This window comes from Leucoraja erinacea, chromosome 2 (genome assembly GCF_028641065.1).
Source record: "Leucoraja erinacea ecotype New England chromosome 2, Leri_hhj_1, whole genome shotgun sequence".
Taxonomy (NCBI): domain Eukaryota; kingdom Metazoa; phylum Chordata; class Chondrichthyes; order Rajiformes; family Rajidae; genus Leucoraja; species Leucoraja erinaceus.
The window spans coordinates 132,467,216-132,492,969 of NC_073378.1; the positions used below are offsets into that span (position 1 = coordinate 132,467,216).

The 25,754-nt window shown below is 44.4% G+C and overlaps 1 protein-coding gene across 1 annotated transcript in view; it reads left to right on the plus strand.

Annotated features, from left to right (window-relative positions):
• slc39a4 (solute carrier family 39 member 4) overlaps nt 1–20,967 on the plus strand; it is a 53,694-nt gene extending 32,727 nt beyond the window's left edge. Inside the window, exons 6-12 of the mRNA XM_055665516.1 lie at nt 1,179–1,351; nt 2,481–2,618; nt 3,639–3,746; nt 8,081–8,123; nt 13,946–14,098; nt 15,115–15,302; nt 16,576–20,967. Coding sequence (XP_055521491.1) covers nt 1,179–1,351; nt 2,481–2,618; nt 3,639–3,746; nt 8,081–8,123; nt 13,946–14,098; nt 15,115–15,302; nt 16,576–16,707 — 935 coding nt within the window. The 3' untranslated portion in view covers nt 16,708–20,967. The remainder of the gene's footprint in view (nt 1–1,178; nt 1,352–2,480; nt 2,619–3,638; nt 3,747–8,080; nt 8,124–13,945; nt 14,099–15,114; nt 15,303–16,575) is intronic.
• Nucleotides 20,968–25,754: the final 4,787 nt, after the last annotated feature.

The following is a 25,754-nucleotide window of genomic DNA, read 5'->3' on the forward strand; positions in this document are numbered from 1 at the left end:
AGTCTTTTTAAGAATTGGGTGTTAACGGAATAAGCGACAAAGACGAGAGACAAACGGGTGGCAGATAAGGAGTGAACTGTAAAGCCGGGGAGAGGGATGAGGAAAGAGGGGGGGATAAAGTTGACAATAGACAAAAGATAATAGGTGCAGGAGTAGGCCATTCGGCTCTTCGAGCCAACACCGCCATTCAATGGTGATTATCCCCAAACCAGTACACACGTTCCTGCCTCTCCCCATATCTCCTGACTCTGCTATCGTTAAGAGCCCTATCTAGCTCTCCCTTGAAAACATCCAGAGAACCGGCCTCCACAGGCAGAGAATTCCACAGACTCGCAACTCGCTGTGTGAAAAAGTGTTTCCTCATCTCCGTTCTAAATGGCTTACCCCTTATTCGTAAACTGAGGCCCCTGGTTCTGGACTCCCCCAACATCGGGAACATGTTTCCTGCCTCTAGAGTGTCCAAACCCTTAATAATCTTATATGTTTCAATAAGATTCCCTCTCATCCTTCTAAACTCCAGAGTGTACAAGCCCAGCCGCTCCATTCTCTCAGCATATGACAGTCCCGCCATCCCGGGAATTAACCTTGTGAGCCTACACTGCACACCCTCAATAGCAAGAATGTCTTTCCTCAAATTTGGAGACCAAAACTGCACACAATACTTCAGGTGTGGTCTCACTAGGGCCCTGTACAACTGTAGATGGACCTTTTTGCTCCAATACTCAACCGAGGTATGAAAGAGGGGGTAGTAATTGTGTTATAACTTGAAACTGGGTAATTCAATGTTCATACTGTTGGGAGTTAAAATGTTCAGCAACCGGGAGATCCAGTGGACCATGGCATACCGAATGCAAGTATTCGGTACTCCAAGACCGAATGCATAGACCTGGTTTATGCTTCGTCTCGCCGAGACTAGTACAGGAGGCCACATTGGGAAAATCGGATGTAGTAGATGAGGTTGGAAGAGGTGCAGGTGAACCTCGGCCTCACTAAAAAGTGTTTTGGAACATCTTGGATGGGATGTAAAGTGATACGAGGTTGGAAAAACTGAATAAAAAGAGAAAAGAATACCTTGACAGGAAAGAGTACCCTGGAAAGAGAGAATTACACTCTCAAAGGTGCTAATAATCACTTTTAACCTTTGTGAATTGTTAATTTTCCAAATTCATATTTTCCAGGATTTATTTATGGATCAATTGCAACGTTGCTTGTCAGCCTTTGTGCAGTGGTTGGGATTGTGGTCGTTCTGTTCACCAGCTGTACCACTGCTTACCAGTATGTCATACAGGCATTTGTAAGTCTGGCTGTGGGGTCACTCACTGGTGATGCTGTGCTGCATCTTATACCCACGGTGAGAGCATTGGAAATTAAACCTCTCCTAACCATTCCTATCTATTTACACTTTCACTCTATCTATTTGTGTTGCACTTTCAGGAGGCCATGGGTTTTCTCCTGTCTAAAGAAGGGTCTCGACCCGAAACGTTGCCTATTTTCTTGACCCGCTGAGTTACTCCAGCACTTTGTGTCCACCTTCTGTACAGTTCTATGCAGTAAAATAATACATGGGCATACTGATATTCTCTGGCATGTTGATATCAAAGAAGGCAAGGTGTTTGGGCGCTTAAAGAATATTAAAATCGATAGGCCCCCAGGGCTTGATGGGATCTCTCCCCGGTTATTGAGAGTCAAGAGATGAGATTGCTGCGGTTTTGTTTAGATTATTAACAAATAAATCTTTAGATTATTAGCGACAGTGCTATTTTTTGGCAATACTTGGCAGTACAGCGTACCAGTACCTCTAAAAGGTAAAATAAAAGAATTTCACACTTTTAGAAGTTTTAATGCTACAAAAAGATTACTAAAATTAAAATAATGAAGGTATATCAATTGAGTTAGACAGTCGGGCCCGTAAACAGTTTAAGCAGCTTATAGGATGATGATCTGCCACAGCCACAACAGCAAGGAACAATATGCTGACTGGCACCTCTATGTCAAAAATGCACATCTAGAAAAAACAAGTCCATGGTCTTCAGTAATTGGGAGTTTGTTGGAAATGTCTTTACTCAGTGAGTCTCTAGATTGTGCAACTCTACCTCAATGAACTGTCATTAAATGCATAAGTGAAAGGGAAAGGGCCTGTCCCACGGGCGTCATTTGCGCGTAATTTACGCTGCATCATTTATGCCTCATGCCGCACACGTGATGTGCGCATGATGCGTGGTGACGTAGGCAGTGATGCGCGGCCACGCGCGAGCCTCAGGATTTTGGGATATACCAAACCTTTGCGCGCCATCTGCGTGGCACGTAAATGACGTCCAAGTGGGACAGGCCCTTAAGGCCAAAGGAGAAGTGTGAAGTAGCAATTGAAGGAATTAGATAATGAAGGGCAAAAGAGGATAGTGGTAAACACACACAATGGCCTAATGGGTTGAATGGCCTGTTCTTTCTAAAGATATGTTTTCTTTGCCTGTTTCTTTCAGTTTCTTGGTTTACACTCTCACGGCCATGGTGTTCAACACTCGGCACCCACTCACATCTGGAAGCTGGTGGCTGTTCTTGGAGGCATCTATATATTCTTTGTGATGGAAAAGCTATTTGGAATATTAATCAAAGATGATGTAAGTCGCTTTATTTTTTAAAAGTACTTTTAAACTGAGTAAAGAGAAACAACCTCACCAACACTTCCACTCTTCCATATCTTTGCACGATGTGTACTGCCATCAGGTACATTTTATTTAATCACTTTAAGAAGTTTAAAAAAAAAACACTTTCCATTTTTTCAAGGCCAGCTCCTCACGCCTGAACGCCTGCCAAGCCATTGTAGAATATAGCTGCAAGTATTGGTGTAGACTTAACATGGAGCTGAGAATGTATCATTCCCCAAAGGACATTTGTGACCACCTGGGCTTTTGCAAAAAGATTGACTGCTTTATGTTCACTTTCTATTTCTAGATGGTTAAACTTAAACTCATATTTTACTGCTTCAGTAGCATCATTACAACATCACTAATATGACGCAGATCATTACTGAAAGGCAAAACTACATACAGGGTGGAAGTAGACAAGAAATGTTGGAGAAACTCAGCGGGTGAGGCAGCATCTATGGAGAGAAGGAATTGGTGACGTTTCGGGTCGAGACCCTTCTTCAGATTGAAGAAGGGTCTTGACCCGAAACGTCACCAATGCCTTCTCTCCATAGATGCTGCCTCACCCACTAAGTGTTTTTTGTCTACCTTCGATTTTTCCAGCATCTGCAGTTCTTTCTTATAAATACAGGGTGGAAATGATTCAGCTTGATCTGGGATCTGAAGAGTAAACATCGGATGTTCGGAGAGAAGCTGGAGAGTTTTCCTGGGTATTTCCTACTTTCTTATTCGCACTCTCTCTCTCTCTCATGATTCACCAGGGCAGTTATTGCCATATTATATTCAGGGACGTCTCGCATCTTTTCCTCATTCCCTCTTTTCTCTCTGTTGATGTCCAGTGGGTGGGACAACGTCCTAATAACTAGGGAATGCATCAGTTGAGTCCGTGCTATGTGAGAGGGCAGCCAAGTACTTGCTTCAGGTGGGAGGGGAGGGGAAGGGAGAAGGAACCTATAGTGGAAAATATCATAGCAGCGTGCACATTTTCTACAGGATGAAATGGAGCATCACCATTGCGATCATGAGTTGGCAATTCAAGCATTCAAAAAGAATCAGAAGAACGAGCAGAAGAACAAACAGACTGCATCACAGGTTGAATTGGTAAGTGTTACACATGAAACCAGGCTTTATCTGTGTAGTTTCCCAGCCTCCCTTTCTCTTATTCTCTCTCGGGTGAATTTTACTCCTTGATCAGCTAAGAAATTGGGTAAAAAATGTGTCAGAAGGTTACGTGTTGAAATCTTCCTTTCACCACTTTGTGCACCACAGTGGTGCAGCCACTGGAACTGCTGCCTCTCAGCGCCTGGGTTCGATCCTGACCTCGGTTGCTTCCTGTGTGGAGTTTGCATGATCTCCTGTGATCACGTGGGTCTCCTCCATGGTGCTCTAGTTTCCTCCCACATCCCAAAGACTTGCAAGTTTGTAGATCTCTGTAAAAAAAAATGCCCCTAGTGTGAAGGAAGTGAATACGAAATTTGGAATAACATTGAACAACGTGAATGGATAATGATGGTCGGCATGGACATGGTGGACCAAAGGGCCTGTTTCAATGCTGCATCTCTAAACTAAACCAGTGATGGCACATATTACCTGCATCTAAAGAACTAGACTATTGATCTGGGGATAGACACCAAATGCTGGAGAAACTCAGGCAGAATCTCTGGAGAGAAGGAACGGGTGAGGTTTTGGGTCGAGACCCTTCTTCAGACTGATGTCAGGGAGTGGGAGGTTCATAGATAAGGAAATGTGTAGATAAGGAAGTGTAAGGTGTGAAAACTGGATAGAGAGAATGGAGATCAAGGAAAATGTAGAATAGATCATTGTTCTCACCGTCTCCATCGCAGGAAACAGACTATTGACTGACATTTACTACAAATATACTGACTCCCATAGCTATCAAGACTACACTTCTTCCCACCCTGCTTCCTGTAAAGACTATCCCCTATTCCCAATTCCTCCGTCTACGCCGCAACTGAGCTCAGGATGAGGTGTTCCATACTAGGACATCCGAGATGTCCTCATTCTTTAGGGAACGGGGGTTCCCCTCTTCCATTATAGATGAGACTCTCACTAGGGTCTTCTCGATATCCCGCAGCTCCGCTCTTACTCCCCCTTCTACCGTTCGTAACAAGGACAGAGTCCCTCTTGTCCTCACCTTCCACCCCATCAGCCGTCGCATACGGCATATAATCCTCCGACATTTTCGCCACCTCCAACGGGATCCCAGCACTAGCCACATCTTCCCATCTCCACCCCTTTCTGCTTTCCGCAGAGACCGACCCCTCCGAAACTCCCTAGGCAACTCGTCCCTTCCCACCCAAACCGCCCCCTCCCTAGGTACTTTCCCCTGCAACCGCAGGAGATGCAACACCTGTCCCTTTACCTTCCCCCTCGACTGTATATAAGGACCCCGACAATCTTTCCAGGTGAGGCAGAGGTTCACTTGCACCCCCTCCAACCTCATCTACTGTATCCGCTGTTCCAGGTGTCAAGCGCAGGCTCGGCAATCGTTTCGCTGAACACATCCGCTCAGTCTGTCTTAAGCTTCCTGATCTCCCGGTGGCTCAGCACTTCATCTCCTCCTCACATTTCCAATCCGACCTTTCGGTCCTGGGCCTCCTCCCAGCGCAAATTGGAGGAACCTCATATTTCACTTGGGTAGCTTACACCCCAGCGGTATGAACATTGACTTCACTAACTTCAGATAGTCCTTGCTTTCTCTCTCCATCCCCTTCCCAGTTCTCCCACTAGTCTTACTGTCTCTGCCTACATTCTATCTTTGTCCAGCTCCCTCCCCGGACATCAGTCTGAAGAAGGGTCTCGACCCTAAACGTCGCCCATTCCTTCTCTCCATAGATGCTGCCTCACCCGCTGACTTACTCCAACATTTTGTGTCTACCTTCGATTTAAACCAGCATCTGCAGTTCTTTCTTACACATAGATCATTGTTAGTTGGGAGATGGTAACAACAAAGCAAACAGAAATAAAATGTAGTTGGCGACAGTAAAGGGCAAGTCCCACTTCGCCGTCATTTGCGCGCCATTTACGCGACCTCATTGTCGCGTTGAGATGCACGGGTAGCGTGTGGGCCGCGCGGGACGGTCGCATGGAGAAGCGCGGAGGGGTATGGAGATGCGCGCGGTATTGCGCGGCGCTCCAGGATTTTGTAGGGCACAAAATCTTCGCGTGTCTCTGGCGTGACGTATCGCGTACACACGAGGACGTATTGTGGTCGCACGCTGACGTCTTGACCTCGTACGTGTAGTGCGTGGTGATGCGTGATTACGTCACCAAGCGCCGCCGCACGCTGCCCATACGCAGTCGGCCCGCCTTTTACGCGTCATGGATATAAGCGCGCACGATTTAAAAATTTGCAGAGTTTCGGAGAGAAAACTACGTGGTGAACACCAAAATATGCTAAACCGGAAAGTGCAAAAGTGAATTGATGCTTCACTTGCAATGACTGCTTGGGTCCCTGGATTGTGGGTAAGGAAGAGGTTAAAAAGACAAATGTATCTCCTACAGCTGGACGAACAAATGACATGAGAAGGGGTGCAGTTGGTAGAAATAGAAGAGCAAACCAGATAAGTGATACAAATTGCTGGAGTAACTCAGTGGGACCGGCAGCTTCTCTGGAGAGAAGCAATGGGTGACGTTACGGGTCGAGACCCTTCTTCAGACTGAAGAAGAGTCTCGACCCGAAACATCATCCATTCGTTCTCTCCAGAGATGGTGCCTGTTCCACCGCTTTACTCCAGCATTTTGTGTTTATCTTTTTTGAATAGAGGCATTACATCTGCAGTTTTCCAATTGCTAGCACCACTCAAGAAACTGGAACATTTTAGAAAATCACCATAAATATCATAAACTGGGTATTCAAATGACGTCATGCGTTCCAGACAGCTGTGCTGACGGATGAAGACACACGATGACATCCGCGACAGTCGCTCGTCAGTCACTACCGACTTTAAGTGGGACAGACCCTTAAGACTGGTCAGAGAACTGGGAAGGGGGGGGGGAGGGGATGGGGGAACTGGGGACAGGACTTTAACTTCGATAACAGCAGCTGAATAAATAGGGAATGAAAAGTGAGCATCAGTGTTTGACCCATCTGGTTTGCTGGCTTCCTTAAGGGAAGGAAATCTGAAAAGATGTGACTCCAGACATTGATGAGATTGCCTCTCAATTCAGGATGCAAGTAGGATTACAGGCAATACAGTAAATGCCACTGACATCTTTGTCGTGCAAGAATCAGGATTAAAAATAAACAAGAAGGGTTTCGGCCCGAAACGTTGCCTATTTCTTTCGCTCCATAGATGCTGCTGCACCCGCTGAGTTTCTCCAGCTTTTTTGTCTACCTTAAAAATAAACAACCTCCTTCAGGACTGGAGAGTTTTTTTTAGTTTTTAGTTTTCGTTTTTGGGATACAACGCAGGAGCAGGCCCTTCGGCCCATTGAATCCGCATCGACCAGTGATCCCCGCACACTAACACTATCCTAGGGTATCTATTTTATGTTGAATTGAATTGAATTGAATTTCCTTTATTGTCATTCAGACCTTACGGTCTGAACGAAATGTTCTGGAGTTTCTGACATATGTAGAAATACATATTTCTACGTATTAGAACTATGTAATGAACCACAAACAGAAAAATCCTTATTTTCAACATGTGGCAATCAACTGACCTTGAAACCTTGAAACCGAAAAATAGGCTGTCGCCACATGGTGGTGGTGTGATGCCTGTATTGTCCTGAGCGGCCTCCTCAAGTGTCGTTGCTTATTTGTTGTCGCCACTGGATTTGGAAATATTCAAAACCTCTCACCAACAGTGGGCTTGACGTTGCCTGTTTTCTCCTGTCGTAGGTGCTGTTGTAGGTTGTTGTAGGTTGTCGCCAGGATGACGCCAGGTGACGTTGGCTGTTGCTGGGTCATGACCTCGGCAAATTCCATTGGCAACAACCTACGTCATCCCACTTCAACCAGCGACAGCTCCGGCCTCAAGAGAAGTCTTCAGTTGTCTTCATTTGTCGTCGACAGGGTCGTAGCTTGTCGTAGTTTGTCGCTGGTGCAGGTAGGTTGGCTTCGGGTGTCGTAGGTTGTTGCCTGGTTGGTCAAAGGTTGTCGCGGGTGTGGTCGCAGGCAGACACCCCAAGTGGCGAGGAATTGTGTCGCTGGTTGACGTAGCTTGTCGTCGACATTGTCGTGGGGCGGGTGCATTTCCGGCGTAACACCACGACATTGACTGTCGCCACAGTTGCTTAAAGAATCGCCTATTTGGGACAGGCCCTTTACCTCCCTTGTGCACATGGATAGGAACTGGGCATGGGCAAATGGACCAGCTTGTACGGGTTAGGCCATTTCCATGCTGTATGACTCTGACTATTCTTGGATTTGCTTCAGATATTAATCACCACTTTATTGTACCCATGCCTAGGTGTCCTCTGAAGTGTCCTTCGAAGGTGTACGTCCCAGGAAAGGTTAGTTTGCCGACAAAATCTACCCTAAGGATGTATTGTAATTTTGTTGGATTGGGCGGGCCTTGGTCTAAATTTCCTTCCCCTTACAGCCATGTTACTGGAATTTCTCTGCTGATGTGGTGGTATTACAAAGGACGTCATTAAGCTGGAGAGGGAACAGAAAAGATTAACAAGTGTGTTTCAAGGACTGGAGAGCATGAGCTGTAAGGAGAGACCTTATTTTTAAGGCCGAGATAGGTAGCTTCTAGATTAGTACGGGAGTCAGGGGTTATGGGGAGAAGGCATGAGAATGGGGTTAGGAGGGAGATAGATAGGCATGATTGAATGGCAGAGTAGACTTGAATGGCCTAATTCTACTCCTATCACTTAATGACCTTGTGAGTGGATAGGCCGGGATGTTTTACTGGAGCGTCGGAGGCTGCGAGATGACCTTATAGAGGTTTAGGAAATCATGAGAGGTATAGGTAAAAGGTCAAAGGAGTCTAAAACTTGAGGGCATAGACTATAGACAATAGGTGCAGGAGGAGGCCATTCGGCCCTTCAAGCCTGCAACGCTATTCAATGTGATCATGGCTGATTATCCCCAATCTGTACCCCGTTCCTGCCTTCTCCCCATATCCCCTGACTCCGCTATCTTTAAGAGCCCTATCTAGCTCTCTCTGGAAAGTATCCAGAGAACCGGCCTCCACCGCCCTCTGAGGCAGAGAATTCCAAAGACCACAACTCTCTGTGAGAAAGAGTGTTTCCTCATCTCCGTTCTAAATGGCTTACCCCTTATTTTTAAACTGTGGCCCCTGGTTCTGGACTCCCTCAACATCGGGAACATGTTTCCTGCCTCTAGCGTGTCCAATCCCTTAATAATCATATGTTTCAATGAGATATCCTCTCATCCTTCTAAATTCCAGAGTGTACAAGCCCAGCCGCTCCATTCTCTCAGCATATGACAGTCCCGCCATCCCGGGAATTAACTTTGTAAACCTACGCTGCACTCCCTCAATAGCATAGATTTAATCTGGGAGAATGATTTAAGAGGGACCTGAGGGGTAATTTTCTCACATGGAGGATGGCAGATATGAGCTACTAGACGCAGTAGTTGAGGCAGATATAATAACAACATTTAAAATCCATTAAGAAGGGCACATGAACAGGAAACATTTAGAGGGACATGGATCAAATGCAGGCAAGATCTTGGGTAAACATCTTGATTGACATGGATGTTGAGCTGAAGGGCCTATTCCTGTGTTGTATAACTCTATGATGCTAATCTATATATACTTATGTTGAGGCAGAGGAAATTTTGATTGATTGATCTAACATTGATCACGGAATATTGCACTCATTTTCACAAATAATCAATTGTTGAAGAAAACGATGTGAAATTTACTGCACTGAAAGTCATTCATTCTCCCTATTCTGTAATTAATTCAACAGTTTTTAACAGGCAATGGGAGTGTTTTAACAGGCAATGGGAAGAGAAAAAGTGTTAAAACAAATGTAGGTCCCTTGCAGAGAAAAAGGATTGATATGTGAACAAGGAGAGACCAATTGAAAAGATTAGTTAAAAGAAATGTAGGTCCCTTGCAGTCACTAACATGAAACAGTGAAATTGATCATGGGGACAAACAAGGACATGGCAGACCAATTGAATAACTACTTTGGTTCTGTCTTCACTAAGGAAGACATAAATAATCTGCCGGAAATAGCAGGGGACCGGGGGTCAAATGAGATGGGGGATCTGAGTGAAATCCAGGTTAGCCGGGAAGTGGTGTTAGGTAAATTGAATGGATTAAAGGCCGATAAATCCCCAGGGCCAGATAGGCTGCATCCCAGAGTACTTAAGGAAGTAGCCCCAGAAATAGTGGATGCATTAGTGATAATTTTTCAAAACTCTTTAGATTCTGGAGTAGTTCCTGAGGATTGGAGGGTAGCTAATGTAACCCCACTTTTTAAAAAGGGAGAGAGAAAACGGGGAATTACAGACCAGTTAGTCTAACATCGGTAGTGGGGAAACTGCTAGAATCAGTTATTAAAGATGGGATAGCAGCATATTTGGAAAGTGGTGAAATCATTGGACAAAGTCAGCATGGATTTATGAAAGGTAAATCATGTCTGACGAATCTTATAGACTTTTTCGAGGATGTAACTAGTAGAGTGGATAAGGGAGAACCAGTGGATGTGTTATATCTGAACTTCCAGAAGGCATTCGACAAGGTCCCACATGCGAAATTAGTATACAAACTTAAAGCACACGGTATTGGGGGTTCAGTATTGATGTGTATAGAGAACTGGCTGGCAGACAGGAAGCAAAGAGTAGGAGTGAACGGGTCCTTTTCACAATGGCAGGCAGTGACTAGTGGGGTACCGCAAGGCTCAGTTCTGGGACCCCAGCTATTTACGATATATATTAATGATTTGGACGAGGGAATTGAATGCAACATCTCCAAGTTTGCGGATGACATGAAGCTGGGGGGCAGTGTTAGCTGTGAGGAGGATGCTAGGAGGCTGCAAGGTGACTTGGATAGGCTGGGTGAGTGGGAAAATGCATGGCAGATGCAGTATAATGTGGATAAATGTGAGGTTATCCACTTTGGTGGCAAAAACAGGAAAGTAGATTATTATCTGAATGGTGGCGGATTAGGAAAGGTGGAGATGCAACAAGACCTGGGTGTCATGGTACACCAGTCATTAAAAGTAGGCATGCAAGTGCAGCAGGCAGTGAAGAAGGCGAATGGTATGTTAGCATTCATAGCAAAAGGATTTGAGTATAGGAGCAGGGAGGTTCTACTGCAGTTGTACAGTGCCTTGGTGAGATCACACATGGAGTATTGCGTACAGTTTTGGTCTCCTAATCTGAGGAAATACATTCTTGCCATAGAGGGAGTACAGAGAAGGTTCACCAGACTGATTCATGGGATGTCAGGACTTTCATATGAAGAAGGACTGGATAGACTCGGTTTGTACTCGCTAGAATTTAGAAGATTGAGGGGGATCTTATAGAAACTTACAAAATTCTTAAGGGGTTGGACAGGCTAGATGCAGGAAGATTGTTCCCGATGTTGGGGAAGTTCAGAACAAGGGGTCACAGTTTAAGGATAAGGGGGAAATCTTTTAGGACCGAGATGAGGAAAACCTTTTTCACACAGAGAGTGGTGAATCACTGGAATTCTCTGCCGCAGAAGGTAGTTGAGGCCAGTTCATTGGCTATATTTAAGAGGGAGTTAGATGTGGCCCTTGTGGCTAAAGGGATCAGGGGGTGTGGAGAGAAGGCAGGAACAGGATACCGAGTTGGATGATCAGCCATGATCATATTGAATGGCGGTGGAAGCTCGAAGGGCCGAATGGCCCACTCCTGCACCTATTTTCTATGTTTCTATGTTATGCCCTTGGTTGCAGGGTTGAAGACGTGTCTGAGTGAGTGCAGAACATTCTCAAGGAGGGTGAACAGCCAGAAATCATAGCGCACATTGGCACAAATGACATAGGTAGAAAAGGGGATGAGGACCTGCAGTGAATATTCGGAATGAATTAAATTGCAGGGGTTCGAAGGTAGTTATCTCTGGGCCACCACCATTCTTAGCGCCGCATGTGAGGGCAAGGAAAAGGATGCAGAAAGTTGTGACCATTGCCCAGTCCATCATCGGCTCTGACCTCCCCACCGTCGAAGGGATCTATCACAGTCACTGCCTCAAAAAGGCAGCCAACATCATCAAGGACCCACACCATCCTGGCCACACACTCATCTCTCCGCTACCATCGGGTAGAAGGTACAGGAGCCTGAAATCTATTACATGGTTCAGGAACAGCTACTTCCCCACAGCCATCAGGCTATTAAACTCGTCAACAAACAGACTCTGAACTGTAACAGCCTATTGCACTTTATCTGCTTATTTATGTGTATATTGAACTGAACTGTTCTGTATTTTTGTTTACAATACTCTGTTGTGCTGCAGCAAGCAAGAATGTCATGGTCCTATCTGGGACACATGACAGTAAAACTCTCTTGACTTGACTTGACGACTTGAATAGGAGGAAAGACAACTGAATGCATGGCATAAAGGTGGTGCAGGGATTCAGATTTTTGGATCATGGGGATTGCTTCTTGGGCAACAGTGACCCACACAAGAGGGATGGGTTGCATCTGACTAGGGTAGGACCAAATATTCTGGGAGACTTTGTTCGTTGGAGTGTAGGAGACTTGAAGGGTGATCTTTTTGTGGTGTATAAAATCATGAGCGTTATAGACAGCGTGAATGCACACAGTCTTCTAATCGCAGATCTAAGCTTGGGCACAACTACACATTCCTGACTGTACCCCTCAACCCTTGATTCTTGATAGTCCAAAAATCTATACCAGCATTGAATATATCCAAAAACTTAAAGGTGACTACGGACTGTCAAAGCCAACACAGCCAGACATAAAAACAGCTTTTTTCCACGAGCTGTAGCTCTACTCAACTGCCAAAAGTCTGTAGCCTCCTTTTGCTCTGGTATTTTATTTCATTCTTCACATGTTTAAATTATAATGTTTTATTCTTAATTGTCTACTGTATATTGGGTTGTTAATAATAATAATAGTAATAATAATAAATTGTATTTATGGGCGCCTTTCAAGAGTCTCAAGGACACCTTACAGGTGTCCTTAGCAGGTAGAGGAAAAACATGTAAGGGGAATGAAATAAATAGTCGAGACATGACTAGTACACAAAGTAAATACAGAATTCAATACAAAACACAGTATGAGGCAATTAATGCACAGATGAAAAGGGACGGCACGTGGGGCTAAGGATAGGCAGAGGTGAAGAGATGGGTCTTGAGGCGGGACTGGAAGATGGTGAGGGACACGGAATTGCGGATCAGTTGGGGGAGGGAGTTCCAGAGCCTGGGAGCTGCCCTGGAGAAGGCTCTGTCCCCAAAACTGCGGAGGTTGGACTTGTGGATGTAGAGGAGACCTGCTGATGTGGATCTGAGGGACCGTGAGGGTTGGTAGGGGGAGAGGAGGTCAGTGAGATATGAGCACCAAGGCAAATTCCTTGTATGTGTACATACTCGGATAATAAAATGTATTCAATTCAGTTCAATTCAATTTATGGAACACTGTTTTGTGTGAGACTTTGAACCAACCTTGAGAAGATAATGAGGAAACAACTCGACTTTGATAACAAAGTTGAAAAAACTTTCCTTCCTCCTAGAAGCTCCACAGATTCCTCCAAACGAATACTGAGAATACCAGTAGACATCGTTAAATTCACCCCAAACCACCAAGTACATTGTTCTCCATAGCATCTCTCCAAAACAATACTAGCAATTGTATTGGAGAGATGTTTTGGAGAGATTGCAAGCGTAGTTTCATCATTAAAGTAGTGGAAGACTACTGGATGCTTTGACCCTGCTTCACCATCAAACTACCTTGGTGCCGTTTTCCTGCGTTATACCCATATCCCTTGATTCCTTTAACATCCACTGATCTCTATTTTGAAATCTCAATAACTCCAGGCCCTCCAGAGTAGAGAATTACAGTGATTTATTGCCCTCTGTGTGACGAAATGGAAATAAATAGAATAAGATAGAATATTTGTATTGAAGAAAATAGTGAGGAAGTATATCTGAACGTTTAAGAAGGAAATGCAGATGCTGGAAAATCGAAGGTAGGCAAAAATGCTGGAGAAACTCAGCGTGTGAGGCTGCATCTATGGAGCGAAGGAAATAGGTAACATTTCGGGGCGAAACCCTTCTTTAGACTGATGAGGTTATATCTGAACATTTTGTTTTGACGAGTGTAACACAACATACAAAGTGAATGTTCAACTTCCTTTTCCCTACAGGTTTGCGAGTGCTGCCATACATGATAGTGATTGGCGACGGTATCCATAACTTTGCAGATGGGCTGGCTTTAGGAGCAGCTTTCTCCGTCTCCTGGAAATCTGGCCTTGCCACAACACTTGCAGTTTTATGTCACGAACTCCCTCATGAAATGGGTAAGATTTGATTTTGCTGCTTAGTACTTGATTTGCTGCAGTCTGCTATATTATGGCATTGGATACATTTACCCTGCACCACATGATACCCAAACAATGAGAGCCATTTGATTTGACTTGGTTTTTCTATGCAGAAAACCCTCCACCAGAGAGTTATTTTGGGCTCCTTTGTTTGTGATTCACATATTTAAATGTTACATTGAAATGGATATGCGGGGATAATCATGTGCTCTTTTAGAAACGATTCAGCATGAGAAATTAAAACAAAAACTCAAGTACTCTTTGTAAGGTTCAATTTATTTTTTATTAGGGTTACCTAGTAAGGAGCATGTTCTCAGTTACAGCTGAAATAGCATTCTGGAATCGTCATACCAAAAATGGAATAGTCAATATGCGAGTGCATCGGACAGCACAGTGGCGCAGCAGGTAGAGCTGCTGCCTCGCAGCGCCAGATCCCCAAGTTCGATCTTCACCTTGGATGCCAATTGTGTGTGGAGTTTGCACTTTCTTTCTGTGACCGCATGGATTTCCTCCATCTGCTCCGGTTTTCCTCCCACATCCTAAAGACGCACAGGTTTGTGTAGGTTAATTGGCCTCTGTAAAGTGCCCCTAGTGTGTAGGGAATGGATGCAAAGGTGGGATAACATAGAACTAGTGTGAACGGGTGAGTGATGGTTAGCGTGGACTAGATGGGCCGAAGGGCCTGCTTCCACGATTAATCTCTAAGAAAAATACTTCATTGCTTTTCTAACATCCTTAGGTATTCCATTAAAATGACCAAAGGATTATACCATTAGTGATCTCACGCCATAACATTGAATAGTGCAGCATAGGAATATGCCCTTAGGCTCACAATGTCTGTGCTGAACATGAGGCCAAATTAATCGCATCTACCTGCATGTGATCCATATTCCTCCATTCTCTGCATATCTATGTGCCTATTGAAATGTTATTGATACTCCTTAGACTCTCCTGATAACAGTAATGAGATGGTTTTCTCTTGTCTTGTACATTAGGTGATTTTGCAGTTCTGCTGCATTGTGGAATTTCTGTGAAGAAATCTATCATCTTGAACTTTGGCAGTGCCTTGACTGCATTTATTGGACTCTACATATCATTAGGAGTTGCGACAGATGAACAAGTGCAAGAATGGATCTTCACATTAGCAGCAGGGTTCTTCCTATATGTGGCTCTTGCAAATATGGTGCGTATATCTTTATGTATTAACGGTTACCAAACATGATGTCAAATTATGCAGGGCCTTCACCGATATTCCGGCAACTGATGCCTCCTTTAATTTGGACAAAATTACGAGAGTGCTCTTGCAGTAAGTCAACACGAAAATGCGGTGCCCTAGGCCGGGTAAGGCGGCCGATCTCAATCTCATTGTGACTTCCGTGCCGACCAGCGGGTCGAATTTGCCGCCTGTGGGCGTGGATCTGGAACCCTGACCCGACCGGAACCGGCAGATCCATTTCAGTAGCCAACTTCTGTGGCCTATCGGCGGGTCGAATTTGCAGCCTACTGCTGGGGCTCTGGAACTCCGGCCCAGCCAGAGCCAGCAGATCCATTCCCATAGCTGACTTCCACGGCCAACTTTGTGAGCGAGTATCTCATCTCTCCAAGGCCGTGAACTCTGTTGGTCTGGCAAAACAGATGATACAGCAAGGCTCTGGAACCAAACGGTCCGGAAAATCGGTGGTGGACTTGTACTAATTCCCTCTGCCTGCACGCTATCTCTATCCCGCCATTCCCTGCTAATGCACGTGCCTACCTAAAACCCTTTTAAAAACCACTATAATATCTGCTCCACTGCCATGCCTGGCAGTGCAGAAAAGTGCAGAATTACAAACCAACTGGGAAACAGAAAGGGTGCACAACATTTTTTCCCACTGTTGGACTGAGGCATTGCTGGCTAATTGACTTTAATTATAAAATGCAAGGTACTCACAAGATGTCAAAGCTATGAGACACAGGGGATAAAAGATGTGATCCGAGGAAGCATGCCCAGGTGCAAACAATTCTTGTATTGGAATGATAACAGGGAATACATAGAAAATAGGTGCAGGAGGAGGCCATTCGGCCCTTCGAGCCAGTACCGCCATTCATTGTGATCATGGCTGATCGTCCCCAAACCCGTGCCTGCCTTCTCCCCATATCCCTTGATTCCACCAGCCCCTGGAGCTCTATCTAACTCTCACTTAAATCCATCCAGTGATTTGGCCTCCACTGCCCTCTATAGCAGGGAAATTCACAAATTCACAACTCTCTGGGTGAAAAGGTTTTTTTCTCACCTCAGTCTTAAATGGCCTCCCCTTTATTCTAAGACTGCGGCCCCTGGTTCTGGACTCGCCCAACATTGGGAACATTTTTCTTTCCACTGCCAGCTCATCATGTAATAACATATCATGTTCGACCATTGAACAAATAACCTTGCTGGAAAAAAGAATGACAATTTCTTCTTTCTTTTCCTTTAGCTTCCAGAGATGTTGCGAGCAAAGAGCAAAAATCCCTGGATTCTATTCCTTCTGCAAAATGTGGGATTATTCGTTGGCTGGGCCATTTTACTTTTGTTGTCACTCTATGAAGAGCAAATTCAATTTGGATAGAGCACAATTTTTCTGCTCTGAATATTTTCTGTTGGGGCAGTTTATGCAGATCTTTATTTTAATCTTCACTGCGGGACAGTGGGCTGTAATTAAAAAGATGATGGTGGAAGTTATCTATTGAGAAATGTTTGATCAGGCTAGCCAATATATTGCAATTTTAAGAGGTACGTGAGGATACGCTTGGTCCCCAGAAGCCACCCATCTTTCAATTTTGAGGCCTCATGAAGGAAGAAATAAACAAATAAATAACACCAAGACTTTATTAAACCGATTAGAGGATTTTGCATTGACTGAAACAAAAGTTATCCTCTCAAAAAATCTACATTCTAATGGTGCTTGGGTTACTATTGTTTACAATATGCACAGATGATTAAGAAATAGAGACTAAAACATAGATATATAATTTACTGGTGTTGCCAAAGGTGTAACGTGGGGTTTATAAATAATGTGGACAGAGAAGACCATACACTAAGGGAGTTGGATACAGTGGTCAGGGTCTGATACTATTTAACATGGGTAAATCAGAGAGATAGGGAAGTAAGTGGTAGCAAATGAAAATCGACGTTAATAAGTATGGTGATGGTATCCAGAGGTATTGTGGAGTGTGGCAGAAAAGTGAGAATGGTTGAAGTAACAAGGTAAGAGGAGGTGAACCACAGCATGTGTCAGGGAGGAAACAGCAAGGTGTACAGTCATGGATGCAGAAGTCAATTTGCAGAAATCATTCAACAATTTAAACAATGTAAATAAATTTGAGCAAAACACAAAGTGCTGGAGGAGCTCAGTGGGTCAGTTAGCATCTGTGGAGGGAATGGACAGATGGCGATTTGGGTCAGGACTCTTCTTCAGACTGAGTTCCATCTTCTCCAGTCTGAACCAGAAATGTCTGTCCATTCCCTCCACAGATGCTGCCTGACCCACAGATTTCCGCTATCACTGAGTTTCGATTAACGTTCCAGCAGCTGCCATTTCTTGCGTCTCCATGTGTCAATTAAACTCTGATAACATATATATGACAGATCATCCACCACTTTTGTTATGAAGGTAAGGTGATCTAAACATGTTGTTGAATTAGATTGGCTGTGATTTTTCATATGCAAGTACACATATGTAAAATTACAGTCAATCTGCTCCAACAAATGCATTCAGTGAGTAACTGAGGCAAATCTGTAATTTTGGTACATTATAATTTTGTAAATGAGTTAAATGATTCCAAACATTTTCCATTTGTCATTGCTTTTAAAAATTGAATAACATTTGACAAAATGTCAGCCTTGACTCAGCTGTAAGGCTTGGCTCTGGGTTGGAAAGATTGAACCCCTTGACACTGGATTCCTGAAGGCGAGACTTAGTTGGAACGTTGTGTTAAAGCAAAGCTGGTGAAGTGGTGCAAGACATTGGTACATCCTGTGATGTTACTGCTAACGTGGGTTGACCATGTTTACATAATACAATGATAACATTCATATCTTTGAGTCATTTCAACATCAAGTGGAGACTGCCACTGATGGAAGGGTTGACTTTGGGGGAGTCATTTAATTGAGTATCTGTGTGGTCTCACAAGTGGTACGAAAGACTGTTGAGGAAGTAAAATACAATTAATTCGATAAAGGTGGAATAAAAAGTCGGTAGTGATAATGATGAAAGAACCCGAATTAAAACCCATCCGTTTTAACAACATTGTTCAGTGGAGGAAGTTTGCCCTTGAACATCTGGTCTATCTATTAGACAAGAACCACAGCAAAGTGATTTAGACTAAACCTCCAGAAATCAGAGGTGCAAAAGGGACTTGAGAGTGCTGGTGCAGGATTCCCAAATAGTTCATCTGCAAGTCGAATCAGTAGTAAAGAAAGCAAACTCAATGCCAGCATTTATTCCAAGAGGACTTGTATACAAAAACAGGCACGCACACCCCCATCCACATTAACGGGACGGAGGTGGAACGTGTTTCTAGCTTCAGGTTCCTGGGAGTCAACATCTCCGATGACCTCTCTTGGACCCACAATACCTCTACTCTGATCAAGAAGGCTCATCAGCGTCTCTTCTTCCTGAGGAGACTGAAGAAGGTCCATCTGTCTCCTCAGATCCTGGTGAACTTCTACCGCTGCACCATCGAGAGCATCCTTACCAACTGCATCACAGTATGGTATGGCAACTGCTCTGTCTCCGACCGGAAGGCATTGCAGAGGGTGGTGAAAATTGCCCAACGCATCACCGGTTCCACGCTCCCCTCCATTGAGTCTGTCCAAAGCAAGCGCTGTCTGCGGAGGGCGCTCAGCATCGCCAAGGACTGCTCTCACCCCAACCATGGACTGTTTACCCTCCTACCATCCGGGAGGTGCTACAGGTCTCTCCGTTGCCGAACCAGCAAGTCGAGGAACAGCTTCTTTCCGGCGGCTGTCACTCTACTCAACAACGTACCTCGGTGACTGCCAATCACCACCCCCCCCCGGACACTTATTATTATTTATTCAAATCGTTTGCTATGTCGCTCTTCAAGGGAGATGCTACATGCATTTCGTTGCCTCTGTACTGTACACTGACAATGACAATTAAATTGAATCTGAATCTGAATCGGATGTTATATTGAGGCTCTATAAGGCGCTAGTAAGGCCTCATTTGGAATATTGTGAGCAATTTTGGGCACCATGGCTGAGGAAGGATGTGCTGGCTCTGGAGAGGGTCCAGAGGAGGTTTACAAGAATGATCCCAGGAATGAGAGGGTTAACCAACGATGAGCGTTTATCAGCACTGGGCCTGTACTCGCTGGAGTTTAGAAGAATGAAGGGGTCCTCATTGAAACATACAGAATAGTGAAAGGCCTGGATAGAGTGGTTATGGAGATGATGTTTCCATTAATGGAAGAGTCTAGGACTGGAGGTCATAGCCTCAGAATTAAAGGACGTTGTATTAGGAAGGAGATGGAGAGAAATGTATTTAGTCAGAGAGGGTGATGAATCTGTGGAATTCTTTGCCACAGAAGGCTGTGGAGGCCAATCAGTGGATATTTTTGAGGCAGAGAGAGATTCTTGATTAGTACGGGTGTCAGATGTTATGGGGAGAAAGCAGGAGAGCGGGGTTAGGAGGGAGAGATAGATCAGCCATGATTGAATGGCGGAGTAGACTTGATGGGCTGAATGGCCTAATTCAACTCCTATTCCTTATGTCCTTATGACTTTGAACATACCTTCATTCATGAGTGGCATTAAAATTGCTTGGAAAGTTCTAGCCTGACAACATTGTGGGAGAACTATCAACACCTTTTCAAGGAGAGATGCATGTGGTTGATAAATTGATCTGATTTCATGAAGAAGTAGAAATAATGCTGCTTTTAGTTTCCATTATACTTTTAGCATGTTTCTCAGCATTACTCACCAACAGACAGAACCTGTATGCTAAGCCTTCAGATGACAATACAGAATTAAAAAATTCCCAAATAAATAATCTAAACAACCATTCCAAACTAAAACCACACCTAAAACGCCTTCACAAGGTAAGCATATTAATTAAGCTGACCATATGGGCAAATGATTTCAAAAGTTGGTGATTACTCATCTGATTTAGAAAGTGTAAATTTCATAACTGATGCCTTAATTGAGGGGTAAAAAATTACTTCTCTAATCATATGGGAAGGTTTAATTTACTTGAAACTATAAGGAAGAGGCGAAGGAGTGAGGTAATTCTCACCTTAAGCCTGCTGCACCAGTTTATAAAATTGCAGCTGACATAACCTCCCTGCTCCATCCCCATGCCTTTTGATTCCCTCGCAGTTTCACAGTTTTGTCAGTTTCCGTCGAATATATTTAATGACTGCCTTCATAAGTCTCGGAAAGAGTAAAGTCCAACATCTTTTCAGTATAGGGATCGCCTATTGTTTAATGCGGGAGAAGAAATTCCTCATATTCTTAAATTGGCAATCCCTATTCTGAAAAGATGCTCCTTAACCGCAATCTTCCTCAGCATCTACCTTATCAATTTCCCTCAAAAATGTGTCTTTCAATGAGCTTACCACTAATTCTTCTATATTCCAAAGAGTATAGGCAAATCTTTCTTTTTACATCCACGCCTTCATCTCAGGAGACAACCTAAGGAATCTACTCAGCACTGCTTTCATTGCAAGCACAACCTTCCTTAAATGATGTGAGCCATATCTATCTAGATATGTTGTTGTTTTTTGTTATTTACATTAGATTATTACTGTTTGCTATTTCAAAGTTTGTAATATTATTTCTCTACTTTAATAAACAATGTAATACAAGGCAGTTGTGTGTTCTTCCATTCAACAAACTGCATGGATTGAAGGCATTTGAAGGCAGCCTCTGCCTACAGTCTGTTTTTTTCATTGTTTTGTTATTTTTAGTCAGTTTAAAAGTGTTTTGGAGGTTTTCTTAGTCTTTTTATGTGGGGGAGAGGGGCAGGGTAAAGGGGGAACTGTTTCTCAGTCTCTTCCTGGCGAGGATGCGACTATTCTCCGAGTCGCATCTCCGCCCCCTCCTCGCGGCCTACTAACTGGATTGGTGCGGAGTGAGCAGTGCCTTACTGAGGATCGCTTGTTGAAGCTCCGGAGTGTTGGGCCTGCTGCTTCAACATTGTGGAGCTGTGGTGCGGAGCTTCCAGCTGCGGCCGGCGCTGACTTCAACATCGCGGAGTCCTGGTGGTCCCTTTGCCGACGGTGCCAGCGTGAATCTCCGCCCAGCACGGCCTGTGGACTTCGGGAGCCGCGGTCTCCGGTAGGAAGTGGCCGATTCGGAACTCCAAACCGCTGAGAGTGTTCTCCGTTCTGACGTCGGAGTTTCGATTATCCCGGCAAGAGGGCCTGAAACATCGGGGCTCCCGACCACTGGTGAACAAGGAGGAAGATGGCTGGACTTTATTGCCTTCCCTCGCAGTGGGAAAACGTTTATTCTGCTGTGTGGGGATGTCTATGTTAAATTCTATCGTGTGTTGTGTTCCTTTTTTATTCGTATGGCTGTATGGTAACCCAAATTTCACTGTACCAATTGGTGCATGTGACAATAAATGTACACTTGAACTTGAAGGATCAGTTTCAACAGTCACGTCAACTTATCCCAAACGTTAGTTTCCCCAAGCACCATTGTGTTCTGCCGTGCTCTTCTTCCTCCTATCTCAATATAGTGTTCTGCACACTGGCTCCCCATCTGTATCAGTCCCATTCCTTCTATCCAAAGATGTTGCCTGTCATGCTGAGTTACCCCAGCATTTTGTGTCCATCTTCAGTCAAACATACATTTTTCCACATTAAAACAAAACTGTGGGAAGAACGCAGCTAATTTAGGGAACGGGGTTTCCCCTCTTCCTTCACAAATGAGGCTCTCACTTGTGTCTCCTCGGTACCTCGCAGCTCCCCTCCTGCTCCCCCTCCCCCAAAACGTCACCCATTCCTTCTCTTCAGAGATGCTGCCTGTCCCGCTGAGTTACTTGAGCTTTTTGGGTCTATCTTGGGTTTAAACTAGCATCAGCAGTACCTTCTTACACCATACCTGAACCGTGCAAAAAAAATCCATCCGACATTCTCGGAGGCTAAACATACATACAATACAGTTTCCCCAAACCACAATTTTACCTCACACCCTTGTCACTCATGTGGCCCACTAGCATGGAATCCCTTCCCTTATTTGGCAATGTTACAACATTTTGAGATTTAAAAAATCAAGTCTGCAATTTATTCCATCAGATATAGCATAAAAAGAAGTTTAATTTGACACCTAATTCACTTTCCTATCTTCAGTATTTAAAAAGTCATGGCCATTTTCATACTTGTTCCCTATTGCTTTTCCATTGACTTAACTCAAAAGATGTGATCGAGGACAGTCAAAAGCCCATAACATTCTTAAAAATTAAGAGAACTGAATGAAATTTTCAGTTATTATAGATTGAAGCATTCTGAAACAAATATGAAACAACCTTACTTGGATGACCTGAAATTAAAGCATATAATTAGTTAGTTACCTAATTGTAGCTAATTACAAAATTGACTGTTGTGTGACAGAAATAATAATAAACATCCAGACTACTTTGAAAATTCAAATATGTGATGTTCTCAAGATCAGAACTTTAATATTATTGTATTATATGCTGCAAGTCCGTTATAGATAGGTAAATAATTTACAATTTCTAGCAAAAGACCAAGTCTTTATCAAGAAGATCAGCTGCTAGTTGGTACATTGGCATATCAAAATCAGTAGCATCATCATACTCGTCAGATTGCAACCAATAAGCAACTCTGTACACCTTGTTTTTCCTCAACTTTTCAATTTTGGCATTGTAAACTACAAGTGTTTGCTCTTGAAACCACACATGACATGCCTTTCTGCCCACTACTTTCCCCATTAAGAATGTCCTGTAGATCAGTGATTCCCAACCTGGGGCCATGGCAAATTTCAGGCAGGCCACAGAAAAAATTGGGGATTTAGGGGGCCACAAGTTCAATGAAGGGGGCCACTTTCTTTCCGCTAATAATGTCAGGGGGGGCTGCAGAAAAATTAAAGAGCCCAAGGGGGCCATGAACTAAAACAGGTTGGGAACCACTGCTGTAGATCATCACATTTGGAGTAGTCCAAATTCGGATAATCTCTGCGAAAGCTGTTTAAATCAGTCTCTTTCAATTTTTTTCCTAGTTTTTTCCTCTCTTTCGTGTCCCGAGCATGCTCCTTGCCTTTCTGTCGCTTGATGATTTCTGCTCTCAATTCCTTCTGTTTTTTTTTCCGTCTGTTCCTCTCCACTCTCCCCCATGTCACTGCCTTACAGAGCACCTCCTCCCCACGTTGCTCCTCGAGATTATCAAGGTAATTGACTGTTCTATTCTTGCAGGCCCGCATCCTACATGACAAATAACACGTGGTAGCATTGGGAGATTTCTGTTTCGATGAGCTAAACATCCCCATTGTCTCCTCCGCATCAATGTTGTGTGAACTTGCTGATGCAGTCTCCTCCTTCAGTTTCTCAGTTACATCAAGTCAAGTCAAGTCAAGTCAAGTTTATTTGTCACATACACATACGGGATGTGCAGTGAAATGAAAGTGGCAATGCTCGCGGACAAAGTTCAAAGTATTTACTATACTGCCTCTCCGACAGTGATGACAGCTTGAAGACAGCTTCACATCTTTGAACTGAACTGTGGGTGTACTGGTAGCTCCCCAAGTTTTGTCAATGTGGCGTCAAGATGTACCTCCTCACTGAAGAAATCTTCCTTTGCCAATATCTGCCTGGGTGGATTTTCTGTGGCTTCCTTTGGAGCAGCAATAACCCCTTTAACCACTTTGATGCCATCAACATGGTTGATCTGATTCTGGTTTGATGTGTAGAAGCGCTTCATCCAAGGCCCAGTCAGATATTTGCTAAGTGAGCCCAATATCTGAAGTTCTACTTTTGCTTCAGCCTGGGTGAAGTCATGGAGGATGGCGCTTTTCAAACCCCCCACAGGATGTTCCGCTATTCAGCAGGGCAACAAAGTCATCATAATGTTCTATGAGCTTGCCACAAATATGGTAAAGTATATACAATCTGTTGCCACGGTACCATGGGAGGACACCTCGGGGGATGTTCCTGTCATTCAAAAATGCAACAAATCCTTTTGGGTCCCCTTTTCCATTTTGTACCGAAGTTTGCTCATCTGCAGTATGGCATTTACTGTGAGACAGTCTTTCCCAAACAAGAATTGTCCTCTGGATTGTTTCTGCATTTTGAGGGCTGAGCGAACTGATGTTGCAATGGAGTCAAGAGGATGCAAGTGGCAATAGAGCTCATTCAAAGATTTACCCCACTCACTACTCACAATCCTAATAGCAGCATGATTAGCTGCACACCTGTCACTCATTGTGTTTAAAATATTGTCGATTATCTTTTGCCTGGTATCTTGAAAATCTGCTTGCTCATTGAAATAAGTGTAAGTTTTACACAAATTGTCAACTGTTTCGCAAATATGTTGTGCATAGTCCTCAGCAGTCCCACCAGCCAATTCATCGACTGCTGCAGAAAGACATTTGTCTGTGTTGGTGAAGTGCACACAGTTAATGTGGGTCTCTTTCCTGGGTGGTTGCATCAAAACCCACAGTCAAACCCTTTGTTGCTAGGATCATCTCTGCTGTTTGCAACTCAGCAATAGCTCCCAATTCTCGGGCCATAACTTCAACTGCACTGCGTCCAGGAACATGATCCAGATGAAGTCCACTCCGCTTCCAGAACTGGCTTATCAGGATTGGAATGTTTGCTGTGGGAGTTTTGTTTACAATATAGTCAAACACATGCATCCTTGTTGTTGAGGAGTAAGTTTTCTGGCCCACCTTTGACTTGACAATAGGTTTCAAAGGTTCCTTTATTAGTCACATACACCTAGGTGTAGTGAAATTCTTGTTGCCAATGCAGCACATAAAAAAAGAATACAAACATGACAATAATAAAGAACTTTAACATAAAAAACATCCCATTATGAGGGAAGGCACTATGTCCAGTCCCATCCCCATGTCCACCCATAGTCAGGCCTATTGAGGCCTCCGCAGTCGCCGCTACGGAGGCCCGATGTTCCAGGCCGTTCTCGCCGGGTGATGGTGCTCCGACGTCGGGAGCATCCTCTCAGCGTCTTGGGACACCTGGAACGGCCGCTTCATTACTCGAGACCGCGGCTTCTGAAGCCAACAAGGCCGCGCTGGATAGAGCTCCACTACTGGCGATCTCGTCGCAGGATCCCAGGCTTCCGGTGAAAAGTTCAGCGCCGCCACCCGCAGACCCGCAGCTCCGCGATGTTTTACTCAGCGGTCTTCAGCTCACCGGAGCTCCAGCGCGGCGACCCGGGCAAGGCATCGCCCGCTCCTCAATAGCGCTCCAGCACTGTGCCGCCGCCGAAACCGAGGTTCTGGGCAGTCCCCTCAGGAAACGCCGCTCCAGGCCCACTGGTAGGCCGCGAGGACGGGTCGACGGTGCAGCCCGGAGAAAAGCTGCCTCTCCGACCAGGTAGGGACCCTGAAAGATAGTTTCCCCCTTCCCCCACATAAAAAAAGACTAGAACTCCATCACAAAAACACTTTAAC